General features: G+C 42.2%; 2 protein-coding genes and 2 non-coding genes across 4 annotated transcripts in view; all 4 read left to right on the top strand.

Moving 5' to 3' along the window:
• Positions 1 to 728: 728 nt before the first annotated feature.
• LOC110977675 (uncharacterized) lies at positions 729 to 6,646 on the top strand. The gene is made up of 5 exons (XM_022231978.2): positions 729 to 1,022; positions 2,359 to 2,458; positions 3,500 to 3,635; positions 4,134 to 4,295; positions 4,758 to 6,646. Exons 1-5 carry the CDS (start codon positions 940 to 942, stop codon positions 4,823 to 4,825), a joined length of 549 nt encoding a protein of 182 aa, XP_022087670.1. The 5' UTR covers positions 729 to 939; the 3' UTR covers positions 4,826 to 6,646.
• Trnaw-cca (transfer RNA tryptophan (anticodon CCA)) lies at positions 5,502 to 5,573 on the top strand. Its single transcript has one exon. It is a non-coding gene; the product is annotated as a tRNA-Trp (tRNA).
• Positions 6,647 to 7,246: 600 nt separating the features above from the next.
• Trnaw-cca (transfer RNA tryptophan (anticodon CCA)) lies at positions 7,247 to 7,318 on the top strand. Its single transcript has one exon. It is a non-coding gene; the product is annotated as a tRNA-Trp (tRNA).
• A 3,455-nt stretch (positions 7,319 to 10,773) lies between these two features.
• The window catches only part of LOC110977614 (serine/threonine-protein phosphatase 2A 56 kDa regulatory subunit gamma isoform-like), a 57,495-nt gene continuing 52,077 nt past the window's right edge, over positions 10,774 to 16,191 (top strand). Inside the window, exon 1 of the mRNA XM_022231899.2 lies at positions 10,774 to 10,929. Within this exon, the coding sequence (XP_022087591.1) occupies positions 10,903 to 10,929 (27 nt within the window). The 5' untranslated portion in view covers positions 10,774 to 10,902. The remainder of the gene's footprint in view (positions 10,930 to 16,191) is intronic.

The raw sequence follows: 16,191 nt of genomic DNA on the forward strand, positions 1-16,191 counted from the left end.
AGTTCGGGCGGTCCGTTCTTGACACGGATTTCGTGTTCTCGCGCTCGAACGGCGGGAACAAGACCCAAGAACACTGTTCTCGGAATAGGTTCACACACCACCTCCTCGTCAGGATTTCACACAAACACACGGAACTTTAAGCTCGTGAAATTTGACGACGACAATGGAAAGTTTTGACAGAAATGAATTTTTTTTAAATGGAAAAGAAGTTAGCCCAGTTTTCCAGCATTAACTACCGAAGCATGCACAAAGACGCTGCCATGTTCAAAGTTGCATGTTGCTTGCCACAAATAAATACTTGTGTTAATAACTTGTTGTACATTCCCGGCGTTCGAGCGACCGACCCACGAACAACAAATCGAGCTGTTCGTGAACAAACGAGAACAAGCCGTCCGCACTCAGCCAAAGTATTCACGGCTCTTAATATGGGCACTGCATGCGTGTCAACGAACACTTGAGAACTTCTTGCCCGAAGAAGATGGAAACATCACTGCTCGCAGTGAAATCTCAGATGTCTTACACGAGCGATTGCCAGTCTAATCCCCCCTTTTTCATGGATCACATCACCAGTTTAGTCAGTTCCGAAGCCTTGAAGGAGACCAGTCTCCCATCCTCACCTTTCCTGCCAAAACCCTACGTATACAATCGTTCAATCGACCTACCTCATTAATCTGTGGTCATCCGGGCACATCGTGTACGTGTGGGGTATAAAAGCGTATCGTAACCAAGCAACGACAGGCCTGCTATTTATCAAGCCGTACCCCCCAAAACACACACCGCACAATGGCGTAACAAAAGGGCTTTACTCCATAGAGGTTATGTCCCACATTACCCGGTGTTACAGCCTGTTAGGGTCCACCTATTAATGACATCAGGTACCAACGTTTTACCCCCGAATCAGTCGTTTTCTAGTTGTAGTTTTATTACAGAGTACCCGTCATGACGACAAGAATGGCTATGAGATCGCCTTCGGTAGAACCGGGAAAAGTCCACCCAAGTCAGCCGCTCCATCTCGACAACAGGTGAGTGGAGATTATTAACTCGTGATTTTGGACGTGAAGATGTCCAGGTGCTGTACATCTTACTGGGGCCTCCCGTATTGCAGTACGTACATATCCTCCCATCGAAGGTTGAAGCGAGCCGACACCAACATTTAGACGTCACCGTTTAACTTTTATTCGGTTAGCAATGTAACGATGAACAAAACAGACCAATAAGTTACTCAGTTTATGTAAAGTTGCCCTATTTCGTACATGCCGCGTCATTTTACCACACACCGGCACATACATGTACACTGTAGGCCCTACATGTTCTGTCCGTCCTATGTCTTTTAATTAGCTCGATAACCTGAAATCTTCATGTAGTCTCAAGTGAGTGTTTTTCCAAGTTTGGTAAATTGTTAATAAACTTAGCACCATGAATTAAAAGAGGTACGCGTACCACCTTAAGAGCACATTTAATTCTGCGTGAACATGTTTGCTTTGACTTAGTTAACTGTTTCATTTCTTTCGAATTCACCGCCATTCTGTGGCTGTGATATGCACTTTTTCCTCCAAAAAGAGTTATTTTTATGTGACATTTTATTTGTTTGTTGCCTAAACGATTTCAATACGAACTCTCTTCTGAGTTGCACGAAAACCTGTCAGACCCAATAGTCAGCAAAGTAACGAGAGCGTATTATCATCACGTAGTGATACCTGAAACGCCGACGCTTTCTAATCTACCGCTTCAGATTTACAGTCGTTGTAGGAGGTACAGGGCATGACCCTGGCAGTGCCTGATGTATAAAGCCCAGTGGTGCGCGGCACTGTAGCGTTTTATCACTGGTCTGTCAAGAGTGATAAATGTTTGGCCGATTATTTCCGACAATAACATGGAACCATAAATACCAGACTTGTCAGGCCATGTGTCCACGGTGAAAGCAGCGGGACAGAGCTAACTCAAGATGACGGGAGTGGGGGAGGGTGATCGAAGATAGGGAGAATGTTGCTGGCTTGTATCTGGCTGATTTGCCTTCACTGTATTAACATCCATTCTAGTACTGTACACGCACATGATGCAAAGATAAATTGGTACACCATCCACGTATGCATATCCACAGACCCCGCTCCCCCCCAAAAAACCTCTGAATTTACCCCACAGTTTTTACAGCAAAGGGATTAAATCAGGAAAAGGTTACATTTGTCTTTAGTGTTCCTTGACATTTCAAAGTAATGCAGCGAACTCGGAGTGCAGTACTTCAAAAAGCACTCTTTTTTTCATTTTCCTCTTCAGTATAACCTTTCCTTCGGATGTTTGGACAGGAGACTTCTAGCAACTCTTAACATTTTGTTCATGATAGCTCGCCTTCTTTTTCAGAATTGCGTATGGAAATTTACCGCGCTGGATAGTAGATGGTATGGATGTACCAAAAGATGTCCGGATCTCGCAGATGTCGTACGCTAAGGAATTGCGAGCTGTGAGTTTATGTTCTGTATATTGGCAACACTCTATGTAACGATATCGCGGGGAGCAGCCAAAGGAAGGACTAGGACAACAGAGACTCTTTCAGAATTTGCTTTAAAGTGTAGCTGCAATGAACTTTTCTTCGGAACAATTTTCTGAATCTCTGTAGTTTTCTTCTATCAGTGAAAATCCTTCCAAACTCCTATTTGGTTTAATGCACTGAAAAGTACACTCTTTTAAACAATAAAAATTATCCACGTTTTCCCGGACAGTTGAGGACGCTGTTGCTGTGAAGTCATGTAGAGAAGACATGACTCGGTGCATAGGTATTTTGTTCAGATTGTGAACCCAGAATTTAGTAAGTGATAACATTTCTTAAAGAGGGACTGATAGTTTCTTATTGCGATGCACATAAACAGCAATGAATCAGCAAAGAAGAGATAACTGAGTCCAGGAAAATCTACAAAAGCGCAGGACTTTTTTTGTGTACAAACCAATGTAACATTGAGGCTTCTTCCTCAGATGACATCACAGTTTTGCTCATGAAAAAGGAAATACTCATTAGCATAAAACCAAAAAGGCATCAAAATACCCTTTCAAATAGTGAAACCAAAGTTGGAAATAAAGTTTACTGAAGCACAAAGGTGCATTTTACAGGTTTTTACTCAAAAACATTGATTGCAGCTACCCTTTAACTTTTTGTTATAACAATGCTATTTATGTGTAGCTAGTCGACTAGATTATTGTCATAGTGTAGTCAATCGGTCCTGGCCAAAATTTGAGAACGCCAAACTGAAAAACAGACAAAATATTTTTTCCCACGTAAGTGAATTCCAGGACCAAGAAGTCAAAGGCAGTCGTTTTATAGAGGAAAAAATAATTGACCTATAACCTGCCAAATTCTTCAGCTTCAGTGAATGAAATCAGTCATAAAAATGTTTGCAAAATGGTCGAATATCAGCGACAAGTAATAGCTGTAGATCATAGAGGTTACTTATGATAAATGATTTGCTGTCTTCGTTATTTCTGATAAATAATTTACTTTTTTTTACAGAACCCACCCCTCTATGCTGGTAACAGTACCGGCATCATTCGATCAGCTCCTCAACCACGTCCCGACCCCTTGGTCAAACCTCACACCCTCAAGACCCCCTGGGCCGGGGAGGGCGATGACAGATATACCGCATACAGTAAGGAAAAATGACCGCAGTGTTTCTGATTTTCTGTACCATCTGCTTAGGAAACTCTACGGGTCGGTGAGAGTGACTTGATATTATGACGGAGCTATAAAACAGAGCTCCGTGATTACAGGCCTATAGCGTCATCGCTAGTTGTTATTGAAAACGGACTTGGTATCCTTTTCTTCTTCTTCATTTATGGGATTTTTTTATTCCATCCATCGGCCAGTTAGTCGATGAATCTGTCAGTCAAGCGGCGGCTTTATTACTGGGCCATCGAGACTTGAATCGTGCATTTGATCATAAATGGATGGTAAGACCGCTGTTCGCAGAGAGAGCGGAAATAAGAACCCGTGCTGAAAGAAGTCTCGTCACTTAATTCATTGCTGGCTCCAGCGTCTTACTCAAGAAACAACGGCTTTGGCGATAGGCTAACCGGTCCGTAGCTTTTAAAAAGTGCTAATTTCCTGCATCTCATCTGCTTCGTACATGACTTTTTTTCCCAATCAGTCTCGAGGAAGCAGTCTGAACCGAACTTAACCGACTCCCCCTACGCCTACTCCGCCTCTCATCTAGGGGAGCAGCCCAAGCGATCTTGGAAATACAACGTGTACAACACACACGCCAAACAGGGCTTTAAGTTTTGGTTGGAGGAGAAGAAACCTATTAACAGTAAGTGGAACTCGGGACCTGATTTGAAAGAGGGTTCGTTTTTAAAGTAAAACTAATCTACCTTCCTGACTCAATAGGAAGGTCTTATACGTATACATGTAGTCTTCTGAGCGGTACGGCCGTTCTTCAGTTGCTTGGGATCTCTTGCTGCAGTCGTGCGGCAACACATTGGTGGGAGAGGTCCAGCCGAATGATCTCGAGTTTAATTTCCATTTGAAACTTTGAAATCTTTAGCCACTGCAGGATTCGCAATGGTAACACAGTTTAAGTATATTTATATGCATGACAAAGAAAATCTGAAATGAATCTCAATCACAGTGATGGGATGTTAGTGTAGTCTTCCCCATCCCTACTAAAGTTTACCTCCTCTGTGGCTTAGAGCATTTTGTCAGACCCTTCAACTTAATTGTTTATGTGTGCAGGTATCACAAAATCCCTCTTCTCTGCTTTCACTTTCTGCAGAGTCACAGAAATACACCTTTGGATCGACAAAAACTTTCCTGGGACTTGGAAATGGACCGAGAAATTAGCCAGAAAATCTACTACCGATTACTCCTGATTTGTTGTTATGAAATTTCATTAGTTACTTGTGAACATTTAATGAAGAAAAAAGATGAGAGAAGCTTAAGGATGGAACTCTTCATGGTTGAAAGCAGGCTTTGCGACCGTGGAACATGACTGAACTCCATCCGTGACGTGACTACATGTATTTTGAGATAAAGCACGTCTTTTGGGTGTTGCATGAGATTTCTTCTTATTTAGATGCTCTCTTCTTGCTTGAAGCAAGGGTTGTGACGTCGGCTATCTGATAGATACGGACCCACGATTTGTGTTCAAATGGTTCCATGACGCTGATCCGAATGAAATCCCTCGCTGGTTCACTGAAATTATCAGAATCCGCCTACATTTGTGCATTAGGTGGAGTGGACCAGAGTTGGGACCACCGATCGAAAGATCCAGATCCGTGTGACACAAACAGCGGGCCAACAATCGAGATTACTATTTTTGGGGTTATCCTCTTTTTCGAAGTTATCGTAATATCGTCAATAGCCACTTAGTCTGTTTTTCTGTATAACTTGCTTGACGATTTTCGATGAGGTTCCTAGATGAGCGCACCTGCCACTACAAAGTTATCTTTTTTAGGGCCTCGGGTGCTACCACAGGCTTGCTTATCTGCCCATGTTTCGGTTAGAGTTCTCAGACGTTGGCCTCGTGGCGCAATGGTAGCGCGTCTGACTCCAGATCAGAAGGTTGCGTGTTCGAATCACGTCGAAGTCACTCGTATTTTTGGGCTTTCTAATTTGGGGGGGGGTCCGTTGTTGAATCAGTTTGCGAACATATGGATGATTACCTTCAGGTATGACTTCAACCTCAAGGTAACGTAAGATCATGAAGAAAAACGGTGGCGCGTAATATTTCTTCTTTTTCATAAAACATGTCTTTTGGATGTTGTATGAGATTTCTTCTTATTTAGATGCTCTCTTCTTGCTTGAAGCAAGGGTTGTGACGTCGGCTATCTGAAAGATACAGGCCCACGCTCTGTGTTCAAATAGGGAAGGGGTACGCAAGAATGAGATGAGTTGCCCCTCTTCCCTCTCGTCATCTTTCTGTCAAAAATTTACCGGTGGGCACACGCACCCTTACAGCTTGCAATAACGTGGCGTGGATTTTTGGGTTTTTTTGCTATAAACCTTGTTGCGGCGCGTCGTGCGGTGAGCGTGAAATTCATTGCAAGCAGTGTTGATTTTACGCAACTTGCTGTGCATTACCAAAGACAACATAATTTCAAATAACAAGATTTCTATAAGTATAGGAAATGTATGCAAATTCAGGTCACAATGAAATAATTTTGTAGCTCTTAGTGTTGTATACCAAAACACGTCTGACTTAGCATTTGCAATTTTTGTGTGTTTGCATTAATTACAATTATTTGTAATTAATCTTACTAAAAGTACGGTCTATTAATCTGTTGAATTTTGGGTGTAAGGAAAACTGGAGGGCGGTAAAAGGTTTATCTTGCAGAGACGTTGAAAGTCGTCCTTTAAGAAATCGATTTCTCTGTAAATCTCAAAACAGATTTTCTGAGATAGACTTTTTGTAACGAATAAACTATTTTTACTATGTGCCTCCGTCGCAGTTGGGTATCTTTTCGGTAAAAGTACCCACTCGCATCAATTTCTCGGGATTGAAAGTCAATAGGATTTTTATCGATAGAATGTCTTTTTTAATTTTTAAAAATGTGAAACGCAAATGTAATGCCACTTTTGTATCATACGTATTTTAAATAAACTAACAAGTGCAGTGTGCTTTTTATATGAATGCAATAAACTTTTCTTTGTCATTAAAGCATATTCTGTAAACTAATGTATCCACGCGAGGACTTTTCAGTGTTCTTCTCTAACATGGTATAATAATACCATAATAAGATGGAAAAACTAAGATACCCATGCATAAGACATTAACGGGACAGTCGAACCCTGAAATCACAATATTTTGATAACACCTTACTAAATCTTCGAAGTGACGTTAGTTTGTCGTCCTTTCTAGGAAAGTGTCCGCCGATGGCCTTGTGGCGACTCTGACCAAAGCTTGCACGACGTGGATCCGAATCTGACATTCCTCGTTGGTTCACTGACATTGTCAGAATCCGCCTACATTTGTGTATTAGGTGGAGTGGACCAGAGTTGGGACCACCGATCGAGAGATCCAGATCCGTGTGAAACAAACAGCGGGCCAACAATCGAGGTTACTATTGTTTGGGGTTATCCTCTTTTTCGGAGTAATTGTAATATCGTGTACCACCTAATCACTTTTTCTGTATAATTTGCTTGACGAGTTTTAATGAGGTCCCCAGATGACCGCAGCTATACAGAGTTATCTTTTTTTAGGGCCTCGAGTGCTACCACGGGCTTGCTTAACTACCCATATTTCAGTCAAAGTTTTCAGACGTTGGCCTCGTGGCGCAATGGTAGCGCGTCTGACTCCAGATCAGAAGGTTGCGTGTTCGAATCACGCCGAGGTCATTCGTAATGTTGGGCTCTCTCAATTTTTTAGGGGGGGGGGGGTGTACACACGAAATGCCGACTTTTCAGACCCCCTTGTTCGCATTGCGTACGCAGTGGCTCCAACTACCTCCCCCATACGCATGGACATGATCATTCCACAATTCTGGGAGATGCTGCCTGGTTTTGTGTTATGCATAATGAGGAGTAATGTTGTGGTTTATTAATAATGGAGGTTGGCACGGGTGGATAAATGGTGGGGTGGACGGTGGAGAACTCTGTGTTTGATTTTCTAAGCACAAATTTAAAAGCTGATTCTGGTAGTTATTTGTATGAGAAAGTGTATTGATAGGAAAATTCATTTAAGGCATATTTTCGTCTTAAACCCTTCTCCATCTGTACACCGTGGTGTACGCAACGGCACCAACCCCCCAGTCTTCGTGTGTACATACTTTAAGGGCGGCCCCATAATTATTTTCAGGTGTGACTTCACCCACAAGGCAACATAAGATCATGAAGAAAAATGGTGGCTTGTAACATTTCTTCTTTTTCATGATAGATGACACTTCAATAATACCTGTCGTGTTTTCTTCATAAATTAAAACAAAAACTGACATTTCAATCGCTCTTCTGTTTTACGTCATGAGGCGTCGAGTTGAATGGAGCACATGGAATTAGGGCAAAGGGCAAAACTATGTACTAACAGCAACACTAAGCACGCCGTATAGGCTTTAGGAATGAATTTGCTAGCCTCCTTGAAGATCCAGACAGAAATTCCAGTAAAGTTTATAATTTTGGTAAGGCCCACATTCTGGCAAAGATTGCTCTTTGCTCAGTGTTGTTACGGAACTGAGAATTGCGCCCTCTACGGAGAGGCCTGGAGCAAATTGATTCGTCATGGCGGGTCGAGCGGTGTTTTTCTTTTTATTATCAGCTGTCTGGTATGGAATTCCATATCTGCCGTCGCCCGTCGTCCGTCGTATTTTGCTTTTTGTTGTGTCCCAATTCTGCCATTTACCAGTTCCAAACATGCCATTTTCCGTCGTACGTCGCCCGTCGTCTGTCGTGCGTCGCCCATCAAATGGGTTGCATAGGACCTGCAAAAGCCGGGGTTTAACAAATGACAATGTGATGATTCCATTCACCTCTAAAGATCTTTTCCGAATAAGGCATGTACAAATCCCACTTGCAAAGCATATACTAGTCCCATAATTAATTCCAATAATGCTAGACTACCCCTGCCCCTTGACAAGAAAATATCGCCTCTCTGAGAATTCAACCGAGTGCTTTTTGGGGAAAAACATTTTCAGCAAAAATGTTTCGGCCAACTTATCCATAGTGTTATTCTAATTTGTATTCTGTAAAAATATGCCGACTTGTTTTCATCAAATTCCAGGAAGAAATCTGCCGACCGATACAGATATTCCATCTTGTCCTTTCAATTTCACCTTGAAATCCAGAAATACTAGACGAACTGTGGATAACAAACTGTTTATTAATGTATTGTTACGGGGCAATCACCACTTGGTTTAAGTTTCAGAAAATATGACGTGTTGGTTTTTGTGGGTGTGTATGCCATGGTGGATAGACCAATGAGAACAGGTTGTCCAGCACATCAGCATTATTTATGGGCTAACAAGTAACGTTACTGTTTAAAAGACTTCTGTGAGCCTACCTGCGACTCAAGTCATGTCTAATTTGGAGTATACAGCAGATTCCATCATAGGTATACCCGCCCTCAAAATAATGTTGAATCAGTTCGTTTCTTATGAGAAATATTAAGGAATCAAACATTGTAAATAATTTATTATTTACATTCCGTTCTGTGGGATATCGTGCAGGGACAGACAGAAATATTACATAGGCTATAGACCTAAAGTCAGGCTGTTAACGAGTAAAGTTACGTCTAGAGTAACTAAATTATCAAGAAAAACAATCTACCCTAACAAAAGTCTATTTTGTTAATTTATTTATGTAACCAAAATGGTATTATTTCATATACTCGTTACTTAACCGATGTCAGGATATTATTTCTTCTTTCAATTGGAGTTTGGCACAACTGCAAAAACGAATACATGTAGATCTTCTAGTTCTATTGCTAAAATGAGAGTCAGGCATGGTGGATCGATCGAACAAGGACATGTACATGTGAAACGATCAAGGGTCAAAGTTAAAAATACCACTGCGCAAGAGTGACAAAAAAAACCACGTACGACGGGCGACGAACGACGGCAGATATGGAATTCCATAGTCTCAGGATATCCATGTACATATGATTTCCAATAGGAAAACGGTTCTTGAGAAGAGACTAGTCTTCTTCCCGCACGATACCCAGCACGATATGGCAAAGGGGACCCCCACCTTCAAAGTGATGCACAATCTATATACCCTATAGGGCTGTTGTGTCTACCCATGGTCTACCGCACTCCCTGGAAATCTGAAAGGAATTCCAAAGATTCCGTCAAGACAGAAGAATACACAATAGAGGGGGGCCCCTTTGCCACGTATCGTGCATCAAATGTCCCGTGTAATGCCTTGTAAAAGCTTCCCCTGTTGCGTCGGACTTCACTGCTTTTGAACAAAAAAATATTCCGCTGCGATTATAGCCTTCATTCAAGTCGAGTTTACCCATTGTGTTGTGTCAAATAAAGTTTGCGGCTGAGCGGTACTTCGGCATGGGCTGTCGCCAGAAGACACGGCTTCGGTGCCTCCTTCTTGTCACTGTGTGGTAATTTCAAGCGAATGCCAGTCATAACCTTACCTTTCCTCACCTGCAGTAATGCAGAACAATCGCAACTTACATTGTTTTGTGTGTGAATCTAAAAAGTTGTGTTCGGACAGTCAAAAGAAGTCTTCTTGGCACACTGGTACCGCGTCTAACTAGAGCAAAACACATGGTTGCGTGTTCGAATCATCTGTTAGGGTCGTCATTGCCTCATTGCAAGTTTGTCGGGAAACCCATTGTTTTAAAGTACCAAGACGACTACTGAGCTTTGATCCATACAGAAACGCAAGGTTGAAAGTTGTATGGCAAAGACCAAAGAATATCTTTCTCACAGTACTCTTGAATGTGGCCCAAAATATTTCAGTCTTATGACACATTTCGTTCCAAACGTAAGCAAATGACTAGTACTAGTATACAAAAATTGCTACAAACAATCATTGTTATGAATTCCGCGCTGCTGTACGAAATACATGTAATCCTTCGACCTCCCCCCTCCCCCCATCATCGGCGGGCTAGCCGGCTAGCATCTCGCTAAGCAAATTGAAACTGAACACAATTTTAGATCGTGACTCATTGAACTCAATCAGACAAACTGTTGATTAAAATTGGCCAGCATAAGACATTTTTTGGAGCCGGGCAAGTTCTGTTGATGAATTTGCGAAGAATTTTCGACATCAGCTGGTTTTCTTATCCATGACCACCGCACGTGCACCGAGTACCAACCAATTCATCAACGACGAGCATCACGTGGTTTGAACGGACCTATCAAAAGACTAGCTGACTGAGTGTGTTTGTACGATACTGTCTTGTACTCACGACATCTCCCGGCAAAAAATGAACACCTTAATGTAGGAAATAAGGGCCCTAAAACATCCCAGATATGCCGAATAAGACCAAGAAAGATAAGGTGAGTTATTTGAGAATATGGATCTTCGGGAGAGACGTAGTTTCCGTGCATTTTTGAGCTAGGAATGCCAACGGAAAGCAGATGATTAGTGTCACCATTCATTTCGCATTGTACGCTTGCGTTGCAACACGTACATGTACTTGCTGAGTTGCTCTGTACTGTACATGTACATGTACACACTGGCTATGTGCGTACCTGACTACATTGCGATGTACATCATACATCGCAATGAATTACGTGCTGTTTGTTGTTTGCAGATCGGTAGGCCTTTAGTATGATTCTTGTACATAGTACTAGCGCGGTGTATCATACACATTAATTCACAGACCTACATCAGGCTTTAGTATTAAGTATTATTAAAACTTACGAAATGGCTATTGACTGTACGTAACCATTGGTAACCTATAGTATAACTTAGTGCCAGAAGTACTACTACAGTACTAGTAGTAGGCCTAGGCTATCCCTGGAAATGCAGAAGTGTGTAGCCTGACGTCCAGCCCGCTTCGGACCCCACAGCTCTGGGGGTATAACAGTAGCCCAATCAGCATGGTACAAATGCTTGTCTGCAATCCTGACGAACTGGAATCAAATCCATCCATATGGGATTTTTTCCTCCTTTGTTTTATTTTATCAGACTTTCGATCCATAAGTTGTAGACTGGTCTGGGTCCTATTTCCACTGCACGCATCTGGTACAAGAAAGTAGACAGAAACCTATCTAAATTTCTGTAACAACAGCCACTGTGTAACACTTAGCAGTTGTCACTGTTACACCATGCTGAGTTGATTATCCTATAAATGGATTTCCTTCAAAGGCAAATCAACTCAGGATGTTCAGGGTAAAATAAATCTGTGCTGCATTTAAGATTGCGCTGAACAATATTATTGGTTTCATGGTTGTGGAGTAGTGTTTCGAAAAGGGAAGTTAACCCCCTCACGCCGGGACGCATTAAGACACGGCGTAAAAATTGAAATCCTCAGCCCACTTTTCAGCCATTATTCTCTGTCCACGCTCGAGCGAACATGGTGAAAGAAGGCAGACCCTGGCTCTTGTGTATATGGTTATTGGTCTTTGTGTGTAGCCCAGAAATGAAAAGACGGAATTTGCATCATAATCACCAGCTTCACAATAGTCACCACTTTGAAAAGAGGCAACGGGAATGTGGAAGCTTGAATAGAGCCGCAGGCCACCGAACAATCAGCCTTTTCACCGTGTAATTCAAAGCGTGCAGGGCACGCTGGGACACAAAGCGAGAATTTGCGGTTTAGCAGGTGGCCTTCGTGGCCAAGCGAGGCTGGAATTCTTGGAGTCAGCTTTCGGAAAGAAATTCCCGTCGAGAAGGGGTTAAGTTGGAGAAATTATATACATGTAGGATCAACCAATCGCACAGGCCAGACAGTACTTCAGGCAGTCATCATGGTCATGCAGACTGGATGATCGCGCACAACATTATTACTTGCAGGCATACATGTAAGGTAAGCCTTGGTGACCCTAGCCCAGGTTGGACGACGTCTTCATTAATACATTGCAACTAACATCCAGGGTATACATCTGATTGAGTTCAAACCTCACATTTGTAATGATAAGGAGTCTCTTAACATGCATGCGAAGTTTCCAAAAACTTGAGCGCGACACAGCTGAGTTCTTCACCTTCACCTTGGACTTGGCAATCAAAGTCTAATGATCCCACAACAGGGCTTCATTTTAATAAATACGAGGAGAGCTGAAAATCGCTCTCCTTTATTCACTTTGTTGATTTAAGGAGAGCGATTAAAAATTGCTCTCCTTAAATCAACAAAGTGAATTAAGGGGAGCGATTTGCTCTCGCTAACAAAAATCAAGTTAATGTTAACATACTCAATAAAATTAACATAATTTAACTTTTTTTACTGAGTTCAATGAGTTAATGCATCTGTCAATTGTAATCCCGGCCCTGGGGGACCCGGGACTTTTGAAAATGTAGCCGGGACGTACCCGGGGATGTAAAAAAAAGTGCCCCGCCGGCCGGGACGATAGCAGGGACTTGCCTGGGGTTGTACAATGGCTGCCCCGCTGACCTGGGACGATAGCAGGGACTTGGCGGGGTTGTACAATTTGTTAAACTGTCTATCGGTAAAATTTTATAGCACTTAGCTTCGATTTCCCGACAGATGAAAACCTGACAAAGATGATGCCTCATTTTGGGATCAGTGCATGCAAAATACAGACCTTTCTTTTTTTACAAATACTGTCGCCACTTTCTATGGACTGCTAAATTATTAAAACATGTGTAATTTAATCTTTCAACCAAGTAGCACTGGTCTTTTGTTATGGTGATACATTTCAAATCATTCTAGATCAATCTTCAATAAATGAATGAAGTGTTGTGATAATTGTTAATTGTCTCATGTGCTGGCACTGGCCATGGCCATATGTAGATAACGAGCGTTTCAATTGGTCAATTGGTCTCCACACAGCGCGTAGCAAATTTTGCTATTGGATGAATTTCCATAATTATTTCTGAGACGTCCGCAAAGAAAGATTGTAGCGATTTGGGTCGTCGGCCCCCTGATTCCGGTGCTTCAGATATGCGGATGAATGCCTATCCAAAGTTTGGGATAATTATAGCAGCTGCCCCTTGCTTTGCTTTATTTCGGTGGCATTTTACCTGCGCTTACAGCGACCGACTCGATGTCATCTTAGCAATGACCCAGAAGAGTAGGGGACTTTTAGAAATTAATGAATGTTATTAGTTTCTTATTTTTAGTTGTACGGTTGTTGCGACACAATCCCGCATGCTGGGGCAGGGATGGTGTAGGGAACTTGAACGCTCAGCCGGGAATACAAAAAAAGGTGCCCCGCCCTGGCCAGGCAAATTACGGGGACTTGGCCAGGACTATCACGATTGCCCTGTTTTATGTGCCCTGCTAAGTCCCCGCTAGTCCCGGGTCCCCAGGGGCCGGGATTACAATTGACAGGTGCATAACTTGACTAGTCTCCTCGCTCGCCCGACAATCCATTTCGCCGCTACAGGGGCTCTGAATTTACTGCGCACGTGCATCCTTTTTTTTTGGGTATTTTGAAACGTATTGCACGTCCACTGCAGATTGTATTCATAATCCCTTCCTGTGCTCACAATACTACTTCGACCAGTGCATTTTTGTATAGAACACTGGGCACATTACCCACCAGAGACTTTTTTCTTTCCTGTGACATACTTTCTGTTCTGTTCTGACAAGCGAACAGGATCACACACCATCCTCCAGCCACTACGGGGTTTTTCACAAACTCACCTCTGCTGTTCACAAATGGCTGAGAACGTCACAGTAGCGCCTGAACTCGACCCTTTCTGAGACAGGTCGGCCGGGCGTGGCCGCGTGCCTCCATGGAATTCCATAGGCTCACCCACACGCACTAGGCCCGCCCACATGCGCTATCACGTTTGTGTGTTGCGATGTGGGATTCATCAAGCACGCGCGCACAACTCAAAGACTTTGATTACCAGCCCTTGTGTTTTAACCCTAAAAGTCCCAAATCCTCCAATTTCGATTTTACATATACCCTTGGGGGTTAGGGTTAATACATTCAATTTTTGGACTCGTTTGCTACTGTCGACCCAACAAGATTCAAGGGGCTTGTCATAAATCAACATCTGCTGGTTTGAAAAACCATGCACTCCTTAAATTTTCAAGGAGTGGTTTTTTTGGCTCTCCTTGGAAAACATTAAGGAGCGTGAGCGCGCGCTCCTTTAAAATGAAGCCCTGCCACAATGAAAAGTAAACATTTTCTGCAACAATCAGCAGTCTGGATAGTGCATGCATGTATTATTAAGGGATACTAAACATTGGACAGTTATTATTAGTGCAAGTGGGACAATCTTAGCTAGGCAAACATATTTTGAGTTGCACAAAATTTCCTGCCCGTTGCTGTTGTTACACATGCATGTAAAAACACTGAACCCTTTGACTGAAGAATCCAGTTTCAAGAAAGGTCTGGGAACTAGACAAATCTAGAAGCTTCTTGGTACATGTATTTGTACACTGAACCCCTTGACTGAAGAATCCAGTTTCAAGAAAGGTCTGGGAACTAGACAAATCTAGAAGCTTCTTGGTACATGTATTTGTACACTGAACCCCTTGACTGAAGAATCCAGTTTCAAGAAAGGTCTGGGAACTAGACAAATCTAGAAGTTTCTTGGTACATGTATTTGTACACTGAACCCCTTGACTGAAGAATCCAGTTTCAAGAAAGGTCTGGGAACTAGACAAATCTAGAAGCTTCTTGGTACATGTATTTGTACACTGATCCCCCTTGACTGAAAAATCCAGTTTCAAGAAAGGTTTGGGAACTAGACAAATCTAGAAGCTTCTTGGTACATGTATTTGTACACTGATCCCCCTTGACTGAAGAATCCAGTTTCAAGAAAGGTTTGGGAACTAGACGAAAACAAATCTAAAAGCTTCTTGGTACATGTATTTGTACCTACATGTACATCTGTTTATTAGTACTTGGGCATGATCAAATTGAATGTTTTGAATGTGGTGCCAATGTAACCAGATGCTTTAAAAACACTGAAAAATAACCAGAGATTTTACTGTCTCTTACAGTCTCTGTAAGCCATTCATTTTGCACAGCGTATCCATGTTCGGCTACATGGATGCTGGGTTCAAAGTGCACTTGCCTGTCAAGGACTGAGGTAGATGCCTGAATAATACACGTCGTCGTACAGCGGTACTGTGTATAAATGAAGCATCTCAAATGCCATCTGTTTTACAGTCCATCACTGGCTGCAGACGTGAAAGTGAAATGGTTGCGTAGGTCACACTCACTTGTGCAGGAAATTCCAGACTTGTATTGCTACAAATGAGCAATAAATTTACTCCTGTAAGAAATAATGCTTGATCTCATTATTGCAGACTTGAAAGTTACATGTACATGTACAGTATGTACTAGTACACATGTAATTGCTCAATCGTACAGCTCACACTATGTTACTGGTTAGTACTGGAAGATGGGAGACTTGAAGTAGTAGTTGACATGGATGTCGGAGCTCAAGTGAATGATCGTATTTTGATTCAGAACTTAAATTGAAGAAGACATATCATTTATTCAAAGCTGCATGTGTAACAACTGAGTGTGGGTATTATACATAAAGTTCATGTACAGATGTACATTTACATGTAGGCCTACCCATACTGTAGTACATGCATTAGAAGCTAGGACTTGTGTTGAACTTCAGTTTAAGGCCAGAAAGATAGGATTGTAATGTTGTGAGTATGGTAA

This window comes from Acanthaster planci, linkage group LG01 (assembly GCF_054643075.1).
Source record: "Acanthaster planci isolate LZ-2023a linkage group LG01, COTS_SCS, whole genome shotgun sequence".
Lineage (NCBI taxonomy): Eukaryota > Metazoa > Echinodermata > Asteroidea > Valvatida > Acanthasteridae > Acanthaster > Acanthaster planci.

Coding starts and splice junctions, on each gene's coding strand:
- LOC110977675 (XM_022231978.2), top strand. CDS start 940: ATGACGACAAGAATGGCTATGAGATCGCCTTCGGTAGAACCGGGAAAA. Junction 1,023..2,358: donor CCGCTCCATCTCGACAACAG/GTGAGTGGAGAT, acceptor CTTCTTTTTCAG/AATTGCGTATGGAAATTTAC. Junction 2,459..3,499: donor ACGCTAAGGAATTGCGAGCT/GTGAGTTTATGT, acceptor TTTTTTTTACAG/AACCCACCCCTCTATGCTGG.